Genomic DNA, 21,599 nt, shown 5'->3' with positions numbered 1-21,599 from the left:
GATTTAGACAAGCATGTGATTTCTCTTTTTAAAAGTTCTTGATATCTGGTGATAATTTTCTGTCTTTCCTGAGCATTTGACTAACTTTAGACTTTAAACTTTAGCAATACAGCTGGAAACAGGCCCTCTAGCCCATCGCGTCTGCATTGACCAGCGATCACCCCATACACCAGGGACAATCCTACAAACTAGGGACAATTTACAATTTTACCAAAGCCAATTAACCTACAAACCTGTAGGTCTTTGGAGTGTGGGAAGAAACCAGAGCACCCGGGGAAAACACATGCAGTCAGAGGGAGAATGTACAAACTCTGTACAGACAGCACCCCTGAGAGGTGGTATGGTAGCAATAAAGATGTACAGTTCACAACCTCCATCCTCATTCTTATCATTATCTTGTTTACATGGCTCAGAAATAAAATTACCCTATCTTCACAAAATTTCCATCGATACGCAGCAAAATAAACTCCAGAAGCTGATTGTTATCTCACCCGTTGTCATATTTGTCCCTGGTGTGGTCAAGAAATTGGCTGGCAATACTTAAACAAAGCTCAGTCGTGAAAATTATCCCTTGAGTGAATTTCTAATTCACATCGCTACCCACCCATCCCAAACCCTTCCAGAGGTAAAACCATTGCAAAGTAACAGTAACTAGTGAATGGTGACTGGGATAAGGCTAGCTTAACTTAGAAACATAGAAAATAGCTGCAGGAGTAGGCCATTCGGCATTTTGAGCCAGCACCGCCATTCAATAAGATCATGGCTAATCATCCAAAATCCCATATCCCTTGATTCTGTTAGCCCTAAGAGCTACATCTAACTCTCTCTAACTTGGTGTGCATGAAAGAAACAGGTACCGAGGAGTATTTTATTCCTTCCTTTGATTACAACTGGTAATTCTCACCTCGTGGTAGTTCAATTGAGCATATTGTTGGCAACTCTCTTTGTTCTGTGTTTCAAAAATCTTCTCATTTTCCAAGATTCTGCAGAGTTCCAGTCTAGTCCCAAAACAGATGAGAGCGCAAATGAGAACACAAAATAGGATACAAGGCGCAATGTACTTTGTCAGATGCCTGTTGGGTACAAATAATTAGCTAATTCAGCCTTCCACATCCAGATAGCTGGGCTGGTGGACAATTAGTTGGGTCCAGTATGGTCATGCCAAGTGTGGAGCAACTGCAATCCTTTGGGGCAGAGATTTCCAATGTTTATAGCCTTATGAGTGGAGAGATTTCTATTAACCTTAATCAAAAACTACCTAAACCTTCCTACACAAGGAACTGCAGATGCAGGTTTACAAACAAAGACACAAAGTGCTGGAACAACTCAGCAGGTCTCAGCAGATCGTGGCGGCATTTGAAGAAGAGTCCTGACCCAAAACATCACCTATCCATGTTCTCCAGAAATGCTGCCTGACCCATTGTGTTATTCCAGCATTTTGTGTCTATTTCTGCCTAATCCTTATCCTGAAACGATGATTACCTCCAACGAGAGGAAAGATCCTCTTGCCATCAATCCTGTCAAGTATTTTTTTTTGTCTCATTTTTCAAAACTCCAAAGAGCAAATGCTTATTTTAATCTGTTCGCTCCTTGTAAAACTGTTCCCCTACTCCAAGAATCAATATAGTGAATCATTAAAGCAAACTCAATGCTAACATTTATTTCAAGAGGGCTTGTATACAAAAACAGGGAGTTTTTTGGAATTTGGAATATTGTGAGCAATTATTTGTTACCATATCTGAGGAAGGATGTGCTGGTCTCTGGAGAGGGTCCAGAGGAGGTTTACAGGAATGATCCCAGGAATTAGTAGATTAACCTATGATGAGTGTTTGTCAGCAATGGGCCTGCACTCGCTGGAGTTTAGAAGAATGAGGGGGGACCTCATTGAAACATACAGAATAGTGAAAGGCTTGGATAGAGTGGATGTGGAGAGGATGTTTCCACTAATGGGAGAGTCCATGACTAGTGGTCAGAGCCTCAGAATTAAAGGACGCTTTTTTAGGAAGGAGATGTGAATGCATTTCTTTGGTCAGAGTATGGTGAATCTGTGGAATTCTTTGCCACAGAAGGCTGTGCAGTGGATATTTTTAAGGCAGAGATAGATAGATTCTTGATTAGTACAGGTGTCAGATGTTATGGGGGCAGGAGAATGGGGTTTGGAGGGAGAGATAGATCAGCCATGATTGAATGGCGGAGTAGACTTGATGGACTGAATGGCCTAATTCTACTATTGCATGACCTTATGATTATTGTACTCCCTCCAAGGAAAGATTAATCTTCCACAGAAAGCAAAGCCAAAACAAGTATTCTCAGGTGCATTCTTAACAAAGCCCTACATAATTGTAGCAAAACCTCCTAACACTAAGATGGTGCCTACCTCAATCTCTTTGTCATATGCCTGTGGACACTATATGATCTGTGTATAGACGCACCCAAAATAACTCTGAATATCAATATTTACTTATCTTGCAAAAATTGTTCCACCTTTCCAATTTTCCTTCAAAACTGATATTTTACATATTGTCATAGTATACATCACTTTACACATTCTAACCTAATTAATTAACTGATTTAAATTCCTTTGCTGTATCTTTTTATCCTCACAGAATAACCGGCCAACATTGAGTAGAAGATATCAAAATGTCATGAAAGAAATATATCTAATTTGAATCTGAATAATTGCTTCTACCAATTTCCTGGAAGCTTGTTCCATAAATGGGCCACTAAAATATAGTTCTGATGATAGGTTCATTCTCTATGGTTCTACAGAATTCCAGCCTAATCCCCAAGCAATTGAGAATACAAAAGTGGAATTAATTATCAATTTTAAAATGCTTGAAGTGCATGGTAAATCCATTATCTGCTGAAAAATTAAAGAAAATTTACAGTTCACTGTGCACACCTCATTTTGCTGCATTGCTTACATCAAATTGTAGGGATGTTATTCAAAATTTCTCTCATTTTTCAGTTAACACCCAGCTCCAATTCCCAGCCCACCTTACAAACTCGGTCCGAGTCCTTAAATTCGATGTGATAAACAGGGTGATGTACTTTTACATGATTCACGTAATCTAATCTCTTTAAAAGCAGGAATCATATAATTTCTTCATCGTCCCTATTGTAATGAGAGCATGCCCAATCTAAAATATTTTATTGAGCTACAATATTCTTTATTTATAATCAAATGAAGGTAATTTTGAAAGCAATGCTGCTTTCAGTTCAGGATGAAACTTAACACTTTCAAGTATAGATCCTATCTCAGCCATTTCACCTTCCCGTTATTTTCACAAAACGATATATGTGTGTTGTACCCCAAAAGAATACACCAATAACTGATAGTTACATTGTTCCAAATTATAACTTTATGAATTGGCTTCACACTTATTAATAATTAATTTATTATTTCATTACATGTTATAATATGTCATAAAAAATATACTAAAAAGTCAGAGGCAGTGGAGAGAGTGCAGGGAAGATTAGCAAGGCCAATGGCAGAAATGTAAAAACAGATCATAAAAGGGTGAACAGATTGGTTCTAATTTTAGATGTTTTTAAAATTATATAGGTTTTGACAGAGTAGACACAAGGGAAGCTTCCATGTGGATGACAACCCTTCATTATAAGATAATCACCAAAAAATCCCATCGGGAATTTGGAACAAACTTATTTACCCAAAGAATGGTGAAAGAGTGGAGCTTGCTTCCAGAGTGAGGTGAAGTTGATGGTGCAGATCCATTTAAGAGGAAGACCAGCATATGAGAGTGAATATATCTGACTGAGAAAGGATGGGAGGAATCTGAAGACATGTATAAATGTCAATTGAGATTTGGTAGACCAAATGGTCTGTTTATGTGTAGCATATCCTTTCTATCGTTAATCTAAGTTTTTTTTACTCTGGGAAGAGAAGTAAAAGGTTTGGCTGAAACTGAAGGCTTGATGTCACAGATCATCACAGCATCAGTAAGATGTAAACTGATATATGCCTTGCACTTCATCTTTTTTAAATAGTGCCATACTTCCTGCTGATGTTAATGGGGAACCACAAGCACAGTAGTAGGCCCCCCTCGGTCATGACTGACCATGGGTGATGCATCCTAGTTTGCAGGTGATGTGTGGTCGGATGCAAGCCTGGGCAATGTCATATGGAGGACAGGCTATTGCCCATGCAGCATGTCCCCCCTCTCCACGTCGAACTGCCTTAGGTGCTCCGACTATGGATTTTCTTGAAGTTTATTCCAGGAGCCTTTTCCATGACTGGATATGGCTAAAAGGCAGTGGAGGTTTTAAATCAGTTTTCCCTCTCCTAGATGGACTGCCTTCCCAGGCTGATGAGCCCCATCTGCCTGAGACTCATGGGGGCGGGAGCATCTACCTTCCCGTGCATGTCTATAGCACCTGCCCACAAGCACAGTATGCCTGCTGTTTTCCCTACAGAACAAATGTCAATGAATTTTAAAATAAAATAATGTACTAGGATGGTCATTTGAGACATCTTCATGAAATAATAGGGTGTTATCAACATGCATCTCTTCTTTACAAAATAAAAAATATCCCTTGTCTATACATACATCCTGATGAAGTTCACGGTCATTAAGCATGTAGGATTATCTCCTTTCTAGGCTAAAGTTGGTAAATAGCAGGGGTGAAAATAATCAATAAATGGAAAAACAAGGAAGCATTTCAAAAAGCACAAGAATTGTTTGCAGATTGCAGATCATGAGACACATCTGCAAAGTCTTGACTACGAACTTAATTTATTTTGCTGCAATTACATATGGAATATGACAAGCATAACTGCATAAATAAAGATGCGTTTCATTCTCAAACACAGCTGGTCATTTTGTGACCATTGACACAGACTTTATCTTAATTATCTGGTTTTGCTGTTGGTTGCTGGGTTAATTTTACCAATGTCCTACAATAAATACATTTATGCAGTTTCAACATGGCACCAGACAATGCAATTTCCATTTTTCCTCATGCTCACAAGATGTTTTCAATATGGAATTTTGAAAAACAATTAATTCGCCCTTGAAACATTAATGCAGAGGAAGGATTGTCGGATTATTTTAACAAAATATTGATGCTATAGCCAGGCTCCCTCAAAGTAGGTTGTTCATTATGAATCCCAATTTCTACCATTGGGCGTGACTGCTTCTTATAATGTTAAAATGTGTTATTAATTTATAATAATCATGTTTTAATATTGCAAGTATGTATGGCACAGTGGTGGAGTTGCTGCCTTACAGCACTAGAAGTCAAACACGGGCCTCTAGTGCTGTAAGGCAGCAACTCCACCGCTGTGCCACAAAGTTTGTACGTTCTCCCAGTGACCGTGTGGGTTTTCTCCAGGTGCTCCTGTTTCCTCCCACACTCCAAAGATATATAAGTTTGTAGGTTAATTGGCTTTGGTGAAATTGTAACTTCTCCTTAGTGTGTAGGATTGTGTTTGAGTACGGGATGATTGCTGGTCGGCGCAGACTCAGTGGGCCAAAGAGCCTGGCTCCACACTGTATATCGCAAGTCTAAAGTCTAAAGTATTTTGGACAGCCAATAGTTCCTTTGAATAGCTATGATAAATTGAAATCATAACTTTTCAAACAATATGTTTTAGATTTAGATTTACTCATGCATCATTTTAAGACTGTTTCAACTCCATTGACATGATGGTTACTACCACCAGCTGTTCAGTTGCACCTGACTGTTCAAAATGAAAATCATCGGGCCAGTTCATAAACATTTAACCTGCTCAGCAAGTGGCACAACTAGATGGATGCTAGCACACAAATCTGCTCACCTGGTGATGCTTCCTATAAATACTTCCTCGTGCCCTTGGACCGGTTGATAAATCACCGGGAATCCACCATGGCTTGTCTCCAGCAGTAGCTCAACCAGAATAGACACTTTTTCCTTCAGGCGGAGGACCTTCACTTGAGGCTCCATGATATCTTTTGCCGTAAACAACTCTAAATTTAGCCTGCAGGAATGAAAAAAATAAATCTGGCACTATTAAGGCTTTTTCATACTCACACGTGTTATCACTGTGTATTAAAAGGTACCTGAAAATTGAAACCAAAAACACCTCAACAGCAGCCTGGTTTGGCAACAACTTGGAAATTTATATTCTTGAAACTCCTTTGCACAAATTCAACACTGTCGCATTCATACAAATGATGTTGCATTGCCAAGTCCTAGCAGGCTTGAGTTCCAAGTTATCAATGTAAATATCAGAGAAGCTGAACTATAATATGCCAACGTTGCAGTCAAACTTGGTGTACAAGTATGGAAATTATACACTATAAATTGAAAACTAGAAGTACCTTAAGTTGAAAGCAAGTCTTTTATTGTAAACCAGCATCCTCAGCTCCTTGTATCTACATTTTGTAGCTTTGGTGTTTTTCTTATAATGATATTATTTGTAATAGAATATTCTAATGGATCTGGAAATCAAAGTTGCTCATAATATCTACAAAAAAATATTGTCCTTGTCCAAATATTGCCCAGGATAATGGGAAGCATATTTTTTAAAGAAGCTTAAATATTGTATATTTTTGTTAACTATTAACAATAAACTATATTGTCACCATTCCAGTTTTTGAGTTATCCGGAAAAATCAGAATGAAATGAATAGGGTTTGATCTAAAGTAGTTTTTTTTATGTTCATTTTTATTCTGAGGCAAACAAACTTACACTGCAAGGAAAAGGCTTTGGTTATTATCTGTGCAGATACATCACATACATTGATCGAGAATCTGATTTTCCCCTACCTATGCTAAAGAAAATGTATGAGGAGTTAGTAAAGGTGGTCAAAGAACACCAAAGCCAAAAGCCACTTGTTATTATAGAGCAATTAATTGTTTTAATAGTCAGAACGTCATCATGAGAACAATATGACTCTAATTTTCTATTGGTTTTTATCAATTGACTCCTCTCAATTACGCATAGGAGAAATAATTTCTCACCAATATCCTGATGAACTTTGGTATTACTTCCCATTTTTTATCTTCTTCATGGACTGATTATTCAAAATCAAATATAAAATTCCTGCATAGGAAGGAACTGCAGATGTTGGTTTAAACCGAAGATAGACACAAAAAGCTGGAGTAACTCAACGTGTCAGGCAGCATCTCTGGAAAGAAGGAATAGGTTGCATTTCGGGTCGAGACCCTTCTTCAGACTCTCGGTCTATACAACTCTTGCACCCAAATTTGAAACAAACATACTTCAAACTCATATCTTCTTGGATATCCTTTCATTCTGTACAGATTACAAACCTGTACCCTTCCTATCCTGTGAAAACCAAGAAATATGTTTTAACCTTGTTGAAAGTTCATCTTTACTTGTTTGCTCATCAGTGAGACATAAAGTAGAACTATTCAAATCTAGTTGATCAGTCAGAGAAGGGTCCCGACCCGAAACATCACCTATCCATGTTCTCCACATAAACCAGTAAATGCAGTTCCTTGTTTCTACACCTTCGTTAATGTTTACTTAGTTTAAATTCTCATTCTAAATGTTGCAAGCACTTCCAATAAAATCTATAGAATGAGTTTCAATTCTAATTCTAATGTTGAAAGCAGTTCCAATATAATCTATAGTTTCATTCAGTTTTTGAATAGGGTTATGAATCATGTGTTATTCCCCATCTAGAGAATGGGAATAACGAAGGCGCCATGAAAATATTCAAAATATCTCTAAAGAAACATTTACAGGTTCCCAGTGCTATCCATTTGCATGGAACAGCAGAGCACAGGAACAAACTCTTCAACCCACGATACCTGTGTTGAACATAAAGTCAAATTAAACTGATCCCTTTTGCCTCCTTGTGATCCATATCCCTCCACATTCATGTGCCTACCTGAAAACCTCTTAAACGCCACTATCTCATCTGTGTCCATCAAGTGCATTCCAGGCACCCTCCCCTCTCTGTACAAAAAATATTGACCTGCACATCATCTTTAATCCTCCTCCCTCTGGCAGTCAAATACAATGCCTGCTAGTATTTGATATTGCCACTCTGAGGAAAAAGGTTCATACTGTCTACCTTATTAATGCCTCTCAAAATTTTGTTGATTTCTATCAGGTCTCATCAGCCTCCAATGTTCCAAAGAAAACTATCCAAATGTATCCAACCTCTCCTCATAGCTAATTCCCTCCAATCCAGGCTGCATCCTGGTAAACCTCCTCTGCACCTTCTCCAGTCTCCATATCCTTTCTGTAAGGGGGTGAGCAGAATTGCACACAATACTCCAAATGTGGCCTAACCAAAGTTGTATGAAACTGCACCATGTTCTCCTGACTCTTATACTCAATGCCTTGACACATCTACTTATGTTGCTACTTTCAAGCAGCTATGGACTTTGACCACCAGATCCCTCTGTACATCAATTTTGTTAAGGATCCTGCTATTAACTTTCAACTTTCTCCTTAGATTTTACTTCCCAAAGTGCAACACCCCCACACGTAAGAGGGCAACGCTGGATCTAGTATTGGGAAATTGGGAAGGGCAAGTTAATGAAGTGTTTGTGGAGGAACCTTTTGGGACCAGTGACCTCAGTTCGATTAGGTTTAAGATAGTTATGGATAGGGACGGAGTGGGTCCACGTGTTAAAATGCTCAATTGGGGTAAGGCCAACTTTGAGGGTATGAGAGAAGGTCTCACTCAAGTTGACTGGAGCAGGTTATTTGAGGGGAAAAGAACATCGGCCATGTGGGATGTTTTCAAGTGCTGACGAAAGCTCAGGATATGTACGTCCCCGTTAGAGTGAAGGGCAAAGCAGTCAAACGTAAGGAAGCTTGGCTGATGAGGAAAATTGAGGCGTTGGTCAAAAACAAGAAGGATGCATGGGACAAGTATAGGCAGCTGGGATCAAGTGCATCCCTGGAGGAGTTTCGGGAACTAAGGAGTAAACTGAAATAAGGAGATCAGAAGGGCAAAAAGGGGCAGGAGATAGCTCTGGCGGGTAGCATTAAGGACAATCTAGGCAGTGTGAACTGTGAAGAGAATACTATGAGGATGCAGGATGACTTGGATAGGTTGGGTGAGTGGGCAGATGCATGGCAGATGCAGTATAATGTGGATAAATGTGAGGTTATCCACTTGGGTGGAAAGAACAAGAAGGCAGATTATTATCTGTATGGTGTCAGATTAGGTAAAGGGGAAGTGCAACGAGACCTGGGTGTCCTTGTACATCAGTCACTGAAAGTAAGCATGCAGGTTCAGGAGGCGGGTGAAGAAAGCAGGTGAAGAAAGCTAATGGCATGTTGGCCTCCATAACGAGAGGATTTGAGTATCGGAGCAAAGAGTTCCTTCTGCAGTTGTACAGGGCCCTGGTGAGACCACACCTGGAGTATTGTGTGCAGTTTTGGTCTCCTAATTTGAGGAAGGACATTCTTGCTATTGAGGGAGTGCTGCGTAGATTCACGAGGTTAATTCCCAGGATGGAGGGACTGTCATATGATGAAAGAATGGAACGACCGGGCTTGTAATCACTGGAATTTAGGATGAGAGGATATTGTTTAGAAAGATATAAAATTATTAAAGGATTGGCCAAGCTAGATGGAGGAAACATGTTTCCAATGTTGGGGGAGTCCAGAACCAAGGGCCACAGTTTAAGAATAAGGGGTAGGCCATTTAGAATTGAGATGAGGAAAATCTTTTTCACCCAGAGAGTTGTGAATTTGTGGTATTCTCTGCGTCAGAAGGCAGTGGAGGCCGATTCACTGGATGCATTCAAAAGAGAGTTAGATAGAGCTCTTGGGGCTAGTGGAATCAAGGGATATGGGGAGAAGGCAGGAACGGGGTACTGGTTGTGGATGATCACCCATGATCACATTGAATGGCCGAATGGCCTAAGGGCCGAATGGCCTACTCCTGTATCTATTTTCTAAACCTTGTTCATTCACGTAGACAGCAACATATTGTGGTCCTAATCAGGATCCTTCACTTCACATTGCTGAAAGCAACTTGCTGCTGCATTGGCACAATGCTTTGTTGGGAATTGTAGACCAGAGGTTAGAGGTTGCATATTGTGGTTCCAATTTCTTTTGGCTCCAATTTCTTTTGGCAAGACAGATATGAGAGTCTCACATGCTGTTGTTGCCAACATATGTGCACACACAACTGGAAACAACGCTAGGATGCATGGAGCCTGGAACTGCTAGGTGCAATTACCCAGTGGGCAGGTAACTCAGCGGAAATTAGTGATTTTATGATTTGCACTGAAAACAGGCATTACATATTCTAATCCTAGCAATAATATTTTAGTAACCTTGCAATAATATTTTTTTCACAGTACTCCTTCTTTAGCCTTTTTAAATAAGCATTCAAAACAATTTATTTTTGTTAAAACATACATAACCCTACATTTCTGCATTGTGAATACACACTGGCAATAATAGGGGCATTCAGGAAGAAATATGTGATGAATTTTGTTTATTCACAGTCTGGACTGAAGGCAATTTATTCTGGATGGTATTCATGTTAAATTAGCCTTAATGTAAACTGATTTATATTATCATGATGGACCATTGTGTTTTGAATAAATAGCTCAGCCATAATGTTAGAGTGGTGTTACATTACCTATAATGATAAATGGCAAGATTACTTATTTTTACATTATTGCCTTTGGTTATGGGAGAGATTTAGTAGCTTCCAGACATCTAGTTCTAAGATATTAATTTGAAGAAATTAGTGTGTTTATACTGCTTGTTTATAGATGTGTAGGAAAGAACTGCAGATGCTGGTTTAAATTGAAGGTAGGCACAAAATGCTGGAGTAACTCAGCGGGACAGGCAGCATCTCTGGATAGAAGGAATGTGTGACGTTTCGGGTCGAGACCCTTCTTCAGACTGATGATTGAATGCTGTCTAGTGATTCCCATTGTAATTAGCGTTTTATGCTTTTATTCCAGTTAAGCATTCTTTCTAGATCTGTGACAAGAGTCTTGCATTGGCAGCTTGGCAGACCATCAAGATATGAATGCAATGAATTAAGTAATTTTGTGCAAATCATCCAGATTTCTGTGGGAATATTTTTCCTTAAATGCAGTGTTGGTGGAGGGGGAAAGATTGTAGAAGAGATTAAAGACCTATGGTCCTATGTTGTCAAATGTTTTGTTCCCCCTGTTATCCCACAGGGGTCATGAAACAGTGGATAGCAACATATCCCAGTTAGAATTCCCAGGTAGACAAAAAATGCTGGAGAAACTCAGCTGGACAGGCAGCATCTATGGAGAGAAGGAACATTAACTTCTCTAATTTTAGATAGCTTTTGCTTTCTCCCTCCTTCCCCTTCACCTTCCCAGCTCTCCCACAAAGCCTGCTGTCGCCACCTCTTCCTTTCTTTTTCCCGTCCCCCCCTCCCAGACATCAGTCTGAAGAAGGGTCTCAAAACGTCGCCTATTCCTTCTCTTCATAGATGCTGCCTCTCCCGCTGAGTTTCTCCAGCATTTTTTTGTCTACCTTTGATTTTTCTAGCATCTGCAGTTCTTTCTTAAACACCAGTTAGAATTCATGCTCTGATTCTGATGATAACCAAGATGTAAACTTGACTTTTCTGAAAGTAAACCTTCGCAAGCCTCAACTTCTAATGTAGGCTGTCCCTCAATTAGAATGCAGATCAGAGAACTGGATACAATATTCAATGAAACTTTGTGGCCATTTTCCCGATTTTCAAATGAGGAAAATTATGCGATAAAGGGCTTATTGGCAAAAGTGTTAATAAAGATAAAAAGACCTTTCCTGTCCATCTAGCGAAGGACCATGAGGATAGTCGAATGAAAGGCTTCTGATTTCAGGCATCCATTGGTACCATCAAATATTCTTTGAATCAGATCAAGGTCATCACTATTAAATATGAGAGTAATGCTTCGCAACCATGTTCCAGAAACATTTCTCAACACCATATGTAAAGAGTAACCCATTTAGATGTATAATTCTCCCCTTTTCCTATGTAAATTATGTCAGTTAGTGGGGATAGTTTGTACAGTAATGATTTGGGTGGGAGTTAATCAAATTAATTTGACATGGTGCATTAAATGTCATTAGACAAATTACACTTTCATTCCATCAATTTGAGCTGGGACTTTAAGCAAGATCACAAACATTTAAAATTATCACCTAACTGGATATATACCTTATTAACATTTTTACCGTAAAAAGTAATCAAACATTTTAAAATAAGTTTTGGTTCTCTCTGCCATTGAAAAGCAAACGCTTGGTTGACATAGGGAGGTTTTATCACACATCATAATTTGAACATTTCCTGCCTTGTATGCCAGTAAATATTTTTGCAAGGATTACATTTTGGAACAATTCATTTAAAAAAAATAGACTTTGGTTATCTTTTTCCATCTTTTTACTCGCTTATATGGAAGTATGGATTTTATAGTCATGATAATGTTGAAAACAAAATGTATAAAGATCAAATTATATTGTTTTCTGAAACTCGGCAATGTGGCCAGTATTCCCAGCACTGGCACTGTGCAGTAATATATAGTGGATAATCAATACATGAAATATTATTCCTCATACCTGTACATCCAGTAACCTTTCCATAGATGTACTTAATTGACCAACCTCCCAAATTAACTGCAGATATCCATGTCCATTCATATGGAAGGGTCTCTTCTCCTTGAATATTATACACATGGTAAGTTTTGTTTTCATAGTTAAGAATATATAAATGTGAGAAATTAGGCCATTTGATTCCTCGTTGTTTTAACCATATAACCATATAACAATTACAGCACGGAAACAGGCCATCTCGGCCCTACAAGTCCGTGCCGAACAACTTTTTTCCCTTAGTCCCACCTGCCTGCACTCATACCATAACCCTCCATTCCCTTCTCATCCATATGCCTATCCAATTTATTTTTAAATGATACCAACGAACCTGCCGCCACCACTTCCACTGGAAGCTCATTCCACACCGCTACCACTCTCTCAGTAAAGAAGTTCCCCCTCATGTTACCCCTAAACTTCTGTCCCTTAATTCTGAAGTCATGTCCTCTTGTTTGAATCTTCCCTATTCTCAAAGGGAAAAGCTTGATCACATCAACTCTGTCTATCCCTCTCATCATTTTAAAGACCTCTATCAAGTCCCCCCTTAACCTTCTGCGCTCCAGAGAATAAAGACCTAACTTATTCAACCTATCTCTGTAACTTAGTTGTTGAAACCCAGGCAACATTCTAGTAAATCTCCTCTGTACTATCTCTATTTTGTTGACATCCTTCCTATAATTGGGCGACCAAAATTGTACACCATACTCCAGATTTGGTCTCACCAATGCCTTGTACAATTTTAACATTACATCCCAGCTTCTATACTCAATGCTCTGATTTATAAAGGCTAGCATACCAAAAGCTTTCTTTACCACCCTATCTATATGAGATTCCACCTTCAAGGAACTATGCACGGTTATTCCCAGATCCCTCTGTTCAACTGTATTCTTCAATTCCCTACCATTTATCATGTACGTCCTATTTTGATTTGTCCTGCCAAGGTGTAACACCTCACATTTATCAGCATTAAACTCCATCTGCCATCTTTCAGCCCATTTTTCCAAATGGCCTAAATCACTCTGTAGACTTTGGAAATCCTCTTCATTATCCACAACACCCCCTATCTTGGTATCATCTGCATACTTACTAATCCAATTTACCACCCCTTCATCCAGATCATTGATGTACATGACAAACAACAAAGGACCCAACACAGATCCCTGAGGCACCCCACTAGTCACCTGCCTCCAACCCGACAAACAGCCATCCACTATTACCCTCTGGCTTCTCCCATTCAGCCACTGCTGAATCCATCTTGCTATTCCTGCATTTATACCCAACAGTTTAACCTTCTTAACCAACCTTCCATGAGGAACCTTGTCAAAGGCCTTACTAAAGTCCATATAGACAACATCCACTGCTTTACCCTCGTCAATTTCCCTAGTAACCTCTTCAAAAAATTCAAGAAGATTAGTCAAACATGACCTTCCAGGCACAAATCCATGTTGACTGTTCCTAATCAGACCCTGTTTATCCAGATGCTTATATATATTATCTCTAAGTATCTTTTCCATTAATTTGCCCACCACTGAAGTCAAACTAACAGGTCTATAATTGCTAGGTTTACTCTTAGAACCCTTTTTAAACAATGGAACAACATGCGCAGTACGCCAATCCTCGGGGACTATTCCCGTTTCTAATGACATTTGAAATATTTCTGTCATAGCCCCGGCTATTTCTACACTAACTTCCCTCAATGTCCTAGGGAATATCCTGTCAGGACCTGGAGACTTATCCACTTTTATATTTTTCAAAAGTGTCAGTACTTCTTTTACTTTGAAACTCATAGTATCCATAACTACTCTACTCATTTCCCTTACCTCACATAATTCAATATCCTTCTCCTTGGTGAATACCGAAGAAAAGAAATTGTTCAATATGAATAGTTTTACTATTCAAATAGATCATGACTTTTTTTACCTCTGCACCACTTCCCTACAAAACATCCTGTATTGTTCAGTTATCTTAATCAAAAAAATCTATTGTTCATCCTGAGCTTCCTGAACGCCTCAAGTCATGTTCACCTTAAGTTTTATGAATGCACAAATAAACTGCCAAGAATGCACCATTTATCAAGACACGTCGCAAATAATGTTTTTTTTACTGGCTAATACATTGGCACAAGCTTGCCTGGATCATGTGTTAAGTTTGATCTATCACCTTGTAATTAGCTTCTGGAAAACATATGAAACCAAACACCACACAGCCTCTTTTTGTTTAAAAAAATATTTATTCATTTCATTTGTTTAAGAAAGAACTGCAAATGCTGGAAAAATCGAAGGTAGACAAAAATGCTGGAGAAACTCAGCGGGTGAGGCATTTATTTCATTTGGTGATTTTAGAAATGCTATTGAAAATGGCCCAAATAATGCTTCTTCTGCCCATGAAAGTGATAATTTGGTTTGATATGGACCCAAAAATATTTCAATGAATAAGTTCAGCAATGGGAACAAAGTCCATGAACACTGCTCCTAAATCGCAACTTCAGTCCAAATGAGTAGGCAAGAGGATTATCATCTCCAAATTTGCTCTTTTCTTCAACAGTCTCGAACAGTTGCCAAAAACTGCTCTGCTTCCTATACTTAACTAATCTCTTTGGATCAAAATCAATATTGGTATAGTGTTTCTTAGTTCTACTGTAGACAAAAATGCAGGAGAAACTCAGCGCGTGAGGTAGCATCTATGGAGTGAAGGAATGGGTGACGTTTCGGGTCGAGACCTTCTTCAAACTGCAGTCTACAATCACTTAGTTCTACTGTAATCACTATTCTCCAAACAATGAGGTTTAGGAGTTATTTTTCTACTTTGAGAAATGTAGTGAGACCACACCTGCGTAATGAAACCTAGTGAGACCACACCTGGAGTATTGTGTGCAGTTTGGTCTCCAAATTTGAGAGGTTTGCCACGCACTGCAAGGGAGCAGTGGACCAGACAGGAAGAGCGGACGGAATTACCACTAGACAGCCAAACCAGTAGGTAATTTACGGCTGGGGTGAGTACTTTCCCATTTATAGGAGGTAGGATTATATAAATAAGGGGTGTATCAATACAGTAATCCGGGTAGGGGATTCTTAAATAGGACCAGTTAATTACTTATATAAGATGGGCGGCCAGGAGATGTGCCAATACTGTGAGATGTGGGAATTTGTCGACACCATTGATGTAGATGATCCCTACAGCTGCAGTAAGTGTTTGAGGCTAGCGGAACTCGAGCTCCGCATTGATGAGCTGGAGACCCAACTTCATACGCTGCGGTACATCAGGGAGGGGGAGTATTACCTGGATGTTTTGTGCCAGGGGATGGTCACACCGACCAGTTTAACTAATTCAGTAGTTAGTGAGCAAGGAAAGGAAGGTGTGGCCATAAGCGAGGCAGGTAGGGGGAACCAGGAGGAGATGCGGCAGGAGCCACAGCCCTTGTCCCTGACGAGCATGACCGAGGCTCTTACTCAATGTGAGGACGGGATCAGGGGCTGTGGGAGGGATGAGCAACCTGGCTGCAGCACCGTGGATCAGGGGGCCATTCAAGAGGGGGGAGTTAGAAGAAATGCCGTTGTGATAGGGGATAGTATTATTCGGGGGGTAGATAAGGTTCTCTGCGGCCAGCAGAACATGTCCCGAAGGCTGTGTTGCCTACCCGGTGCTAGGGTTAAGGATATCTCTGCGATGCTGGAGAGAAATTTGCAGAGGGAGGGGGAGGATCCAGTGGTCGTGGTCCATGTGGGGACCAATGACATAGGAAGGACGAGGAAGGAGGATCTGCTGAAGGAGTTTGAGCAGTTAGGGAATAAATTAAAAAGCAGAACCTCGAGGGTACTGATCTCCGGATTGCTACCTGAGCCACGGGCCAAATCGGCGAGGGAACGTAAAATTAAAAAGCTGAATGCGTGGCTCAAAGACTGGTGTGGGAAAAATGGGTTTGGTTTCTTGGGCCACTGGCACCAGTACTGGGACAGGGGGGATCTGTTCTGTAAGGACGGACTTCACCTGAACGGTGCTGGGACTGGGGTCCTGGCAAATCATATAACTAGGGCAGTAGAGAGGTCTTTAAACTAAGTAGCGGGGGGGAGGTATCAAGGGGGGTAATAACGGCAGGGGTAGAGGAAATAGAGCAGGGTATCAGTGGGGAAACGGAAAATCAAAATGTGACAGGAGGATCCAGAATGTGTGAAGATAAAGCTCTAGATGTAAAAGGGGCAAAAACGGAAAGGAAGGGTAGTAAAAATCATCTGAAAGTGCTTTATCTAAATGCACGGAGTATTCGAAATAAGATAAATGAATTAACGGTGCAATTAAGTATATATAGTTATGATATCGTGGCCATTATGGAGACATGGCTGCAAGGGGATCAGGACTGGGAGTTAAATATCGAGGGGTACTCGACAATTAGAAAAGATAGACAGGAAAGAAAGGGAGGAGGGGTGGCCCTTTTAATAAGGGAGGGAATAACGGCAATAGAGAGGAAGGATATTGCGTTGAAAGATCAGGATAGTGAAACAGCTTGGGTACAGATAGAGAATAACAAGGGGAAAAAAACACTAGTGGGTGTAATTTATAGACCTCCAAATAGCTGTGACGCTGTTAGTCAGAACATAAATCTGCAAATAGTTGACGCATGTAAAAAGGGAACTGCTGTAATCATGGGGGACTTCAATTTTCATATTAATTGGGCAAACCAAACTGGGCAGGGTAGACTAGAGGAAGAGTTTATAGAATGTATTAGAGACGGGTTCCTAGAACAGTATGTCACAGAACCGACAAGGGGGGAGGCAATCTTGGATCTGGTCCTGTGTAATGAAGCAGGATTAATTAAAAATGTCATAGTTAGGGACTCGTTGGGAACAAGTGACCACAATATGGTCGAATTCCATATTCAAATAGAAGGGGAGCAGGTTGAAACTCAGGCTAGGGTGCTTAGTCTAAATAAGGGGGATTATGAAGGTATGAGGACTGAGCTGATCAAAGTTGACTGGGATAGCAGACTCAAGAATAAGACGGTACATGAGCAGTGGTGTACGTTTAAGGATCTACTGTATAACCTTCAAGAAAAATTTATTCCTATGAAGAAAAAAAGGGGTAAGGGTAAGAACAGTCAGCCATGGCTCAGTAAAACTATAAAGGATAGTATTCGGCTGAAGGCAAGGGCATATAAGGTAGCCAGAGATAGTGGGAGGGTAGAGGATTGGGAAGCATTTAAAGGTCAGCAAAAAATAACTAAGAGATTAATTAAGACGGGGAAAATAGACTATGAAAGGAATTTAGCGAACAACATAAAAACTAATAGTAAGAGTTTTTATAGCTATATAAAAAGAAAAAGGGTGGCTAAGGTGAACGTTGGTCCATTGGAGGGTGAGACTGGAGAGTTGTTGGTGGGGAACATGGAAATGGCAAAGGCATTAAACGAGTATTTTGTATCAGTCTTCACCATAGAAGACACAAAAAATATTCCAACGCTGGATAAACAGGGGGCGGTAGGAATGGAGGAGCTAAATACTATTAAGATCACCAAGGAGGTGGTATTAGGGAAATTAATGAGACTGAAGGAGGATAAATCCCCTGGGCCTGATGGATTACATCCAAGGGTCTTGAGGGAGATAGCGGTGGGGATTGTGGATGCATTGGTGATAATTTTCCAAAACTCCCTGGAGGCAGGAACGGTCCCAGTGGATTGGAAAATGGCCAATGTAACACCTATATTTAAAAAAGGAAGTAAACAGAAGGCGGGTAACTATAGACCGGTAAGTCTAACATCGGTGGTGGGTAAAATGTTAGAGACAATTATTAAAGAAACACTAACGGGGCACTTGGATAAACATGACTTCATCGGACAGAACCAGCATGGTTTTGTGAAGGGGAAGTCCTGTTTAACGAATCTGCTCGAATTCTTTGAGGAAGTAACAACCCGGGTGGATAAAGGGGAACCGGTGGATGTGGTATACTTGGACTTCCAAAAGGCTTTTGACAAGGTGCCACATAAGAGACTATTGCTAAAAATAAAAAATTATGGGATTGGGGGTAATATATTAGCATGGGTAGAGGATTGGCTAACAAATAGGAAGCAGAGAGTGGGGATAAATGGTTCATACTCGGGATGGCAACCGGTAACTAGCGGGGTTCCGCAAGGGTCGGTGCTGGGACCCCAGTTGTTTACAATTTATATAAATGATTTGGAGGAGGGAACCAAGTGTAATATATCAAAATTTGCGGACGATACAAAAATGGGAGGAAAAGTAGGGGATGAGGAGGATAGGAAGAGTCTGCAAAAGGATATAGATAAGCTAGGTGAGTGGGCAACAACTTGGCAGATGAAATTTAATACTAATAAATGTGAAGTCATTCACTTTGGGAAAAAAAATGATAGGGCAAGTTATTTTCTAAATGAGGAGGAGCTGCGTTGTAATGCAACGCAAAGGGATCTAGGGGTAGTAGTACATGAATCACTAAAAGTTAGTATGCAGGTGCAGCAAGCAATCAGGAAGGCCAATGGAGTTTTGGCCTTTATTGCTAGGGGGATTGAGTATAAAAACACGGAGGTCTTGCTGCAGCTGTACACAGTATTAGTGAGACCACATTTGGAATACTGTGTACAGTTCTGGGGTCCATACTTAAGAAAGGATGTACTAGCCCTGGAGGCAGTGCAGCGAAGGTTTACAAGATTAATTCCTGCAATGAGGGGATTGACATATGAGGAAAGGTTAAGTAGGCTGGAACTCTACTCTTTGGAGTTTAGAAGAATGAGAGGCGATCTCATTGAAACATATAAGATCGTGAGGGGCCTTGATCGGGTGGATGCACCGAGGATGTTCCAAATGATCGGGGAAACTAGAACTAGGGGACATAGTTGCAGAATAAGGGGGGGCTCTTTTAAAACTGAGATGAGGAAGAACTTCTTCACCCAGAGGGTGGTTAATTTATGGAATTCACTGCCCAGGGAGCAGTGGAAGCAGAAACGTTAAATATATTTAAGTCTAAAATAGATGGTTTTTTAGCTGCCAAGGGGATAAGGGGCTACGGGGAGAGGGCAGGGATATGGACCTAGGTATGGTTAGTATAGTAAGACCTGAGTGATATCCTGGACAAGTGTCGATCGCCTGGATTGGGGTCGGAGAGGAATTTCCCGGATTTTTTTCCCGAATTGGACCTGGGTTTTTATCCGTTTTTTTGCCTCCCCCAGGAGATCACGCGTTTCTTGGGGTGGAGAGGGGTGATAGCGGTATAAAGGGGAGGGTAGTGTCTTGTGTTCTGTGTCTTGTGTCTACTGTTTGTGGGTAAGTGTGTCTGTTTAGTGTTCAGCCATGAGCGAATGGCGGTGCGGGCTCGACGGACCTGGTGGTCTACTCTCGCACCTACTTTCTATGTTTCTATGTTTCTAAGGACATTCTTGCTATTGAGGGAGTGCAGCGTAGGTTCAAGAGGTTAATGTCAGGGATTGCGGGACTGTCATATGTTGAAAGAATGGAGCGACCAGGCTCGTATACACTGGAATTTCGAAGGATGAGAGAGGATCTTATTGAAATACATAAGATTATTAAGGGATTGGATACGCTAGAGGCAGGAAACATGTTCCCGATGTTAGGGGAGTCCAGAACCAGGGGCCACAGTTTAAGAATAATGGGTAGGCCATTTAGAACGGAGATGAGGAAAAACTTTTTCACCCAGAGAGTTGTGAATCTGTAGAATTGTCTGCCTCAGAAGGCAGTGGAGGCCAATTCTGGGTGCTTTCAAGAGAGAGTTAGAAAGAGCTCTTAAAGATAGCGGAGTCAGGGGATATGGGGAGAAGGCAGGAACGGGGTACCGATTGTGGATGATCAGCCATGATCACAGTGAACGGCGGTGCTGGCTCGAAGGGCCGAAAGGTCTACTTCTGCACCTATTGTCTCAGTTTGAGAAAGTGACAAATAAATGACATCAACCACCACATCCCATTAATGAATTAGAACAAGAGGTCCAAATTTCAGTGGAAATCATGACTGGGATTAATACCATTAGTCTAATGCTGAAATAAATTTATCGAGCTCTATGTATGAGTATGCCTCGTCACCTCTATTCCCTGCTCAGCAGCAATTCATTTCTCTATTCATTTTGCACTACTGTTACAATTTCCTCTTTCCATCATTTCCATTGGCTTACTATTACAACAGAGTGACTCTTCTCTTTCTTTCCCCTCCGCATGCTGCACATAAACATAATTATCTACTCAGCTGCAAACACTAACTCCTCACTTTTCACGTTGGACATATTTATCCACTTCCCAGAATCAATAGCTCCCTCACTTCTACAAGAATTCCACCACTTCCAGTATGTGCATCAGCTCCATGGACCATCTCCACCGACCTTCTCAACATTAATTCAGTTTCCTTGCGGCACACAATACAAACACGAGGAAGAGCAAGGCAGGAATACCAATACTAAATTTGAGTGCGAAGTAAAGTCCCGACCTGAAACCTCAGCCCTCTGGCTCCTCCTCTTCCTTTCTTCTCCCCCCCCCCCCCCACCCTGCATCAGTCTGAAGAAGGGTTTTGGCCCGAAACATTGTCTATTTCCTTCACTCCGTAGATGCTGCCACACCCGCAGAGTTTCTCCAGCATTCATGACTACCTTCGATTTTCCAGCATCTGCAGTTCCTTCTTGAACATGTTCTCCAGAGATGCTGGTTGAATACCTCCAGCATTTTGTGTCTTTCTTAGAAATACCAATTTTGCTGCCTACCCCAATCACATGCACACACCTGTTCCATTGGTTGTGAAGTGTTAAATTCAGGACTAAAGACTGGACAAAAATATGTTCCTGTTCGGTTGAAAGGAAACAGTAAAAATTGGAAAGAGCCCTGGTTTTCAAGGGAAATTGGACATCTTGTTCGGAAAAAGAGGGAGATCTACAATAATTATAGGCAGCATGAAGTAAATGAGGTGCTTGTGGAGTATAAGGAATGTAAAAAGAATCTTAAGAAAGAAATTAGAAAAGCTAAAAGAAGATATGAGGTTGCTTTGTAAGGTGAAAGTAAATCCAAAGGGTTTCTACAGCTATATTAATAG

At 40.6% G+C, this 21,599-nt stretch overlaps 1 protein-coding gene across 1 annotated transcript in view; it reads right to left on the bottom strand.

Moving 5' to 3' along the window:
- Positions 1-21,599, bottom strand: part of LOC116972242 (chloride channel protein C-like) — a 92,928-nt gene that overhangs the window by 7,161 nt on the left and 64,168 nt on the right. Inside the window, exons 13-14 of the mRNA XM_033019709.1 lie at positions 5,798-5,977; positions 905-998 (exon numbers count right to left, since the gene is read on the bottom strand). Of these exons, the coding sequence (XP_032875600.1) occupies positions 905-998; positions 5,798-5,977 (274 nt within the window). The remainder of the gene's footprint in view (positions 1-904; positions 999-5,797; positions 5,978-21,599) is intronic.

Source organism: Amblyraja radiata, chromosome 4 (assembly GCF_010909765.2).
Source record: "Amblyraja radiata isolate CabotCenter1 chromosome 4, sAmbRad1.1.pri, whole genome shotgun sequence".
NCBI classification, from domain to species: Eukaryota; Metazoa; Chordata; class Chondrichthyes; order Rajiformes; family Rajidae; genus Amblyraja; species Amblyraja radiata.
Note: the sequence above shows the minus strand (reverse complement) of the source record. Positions and strands in the feature narration are given on the sequence as shown.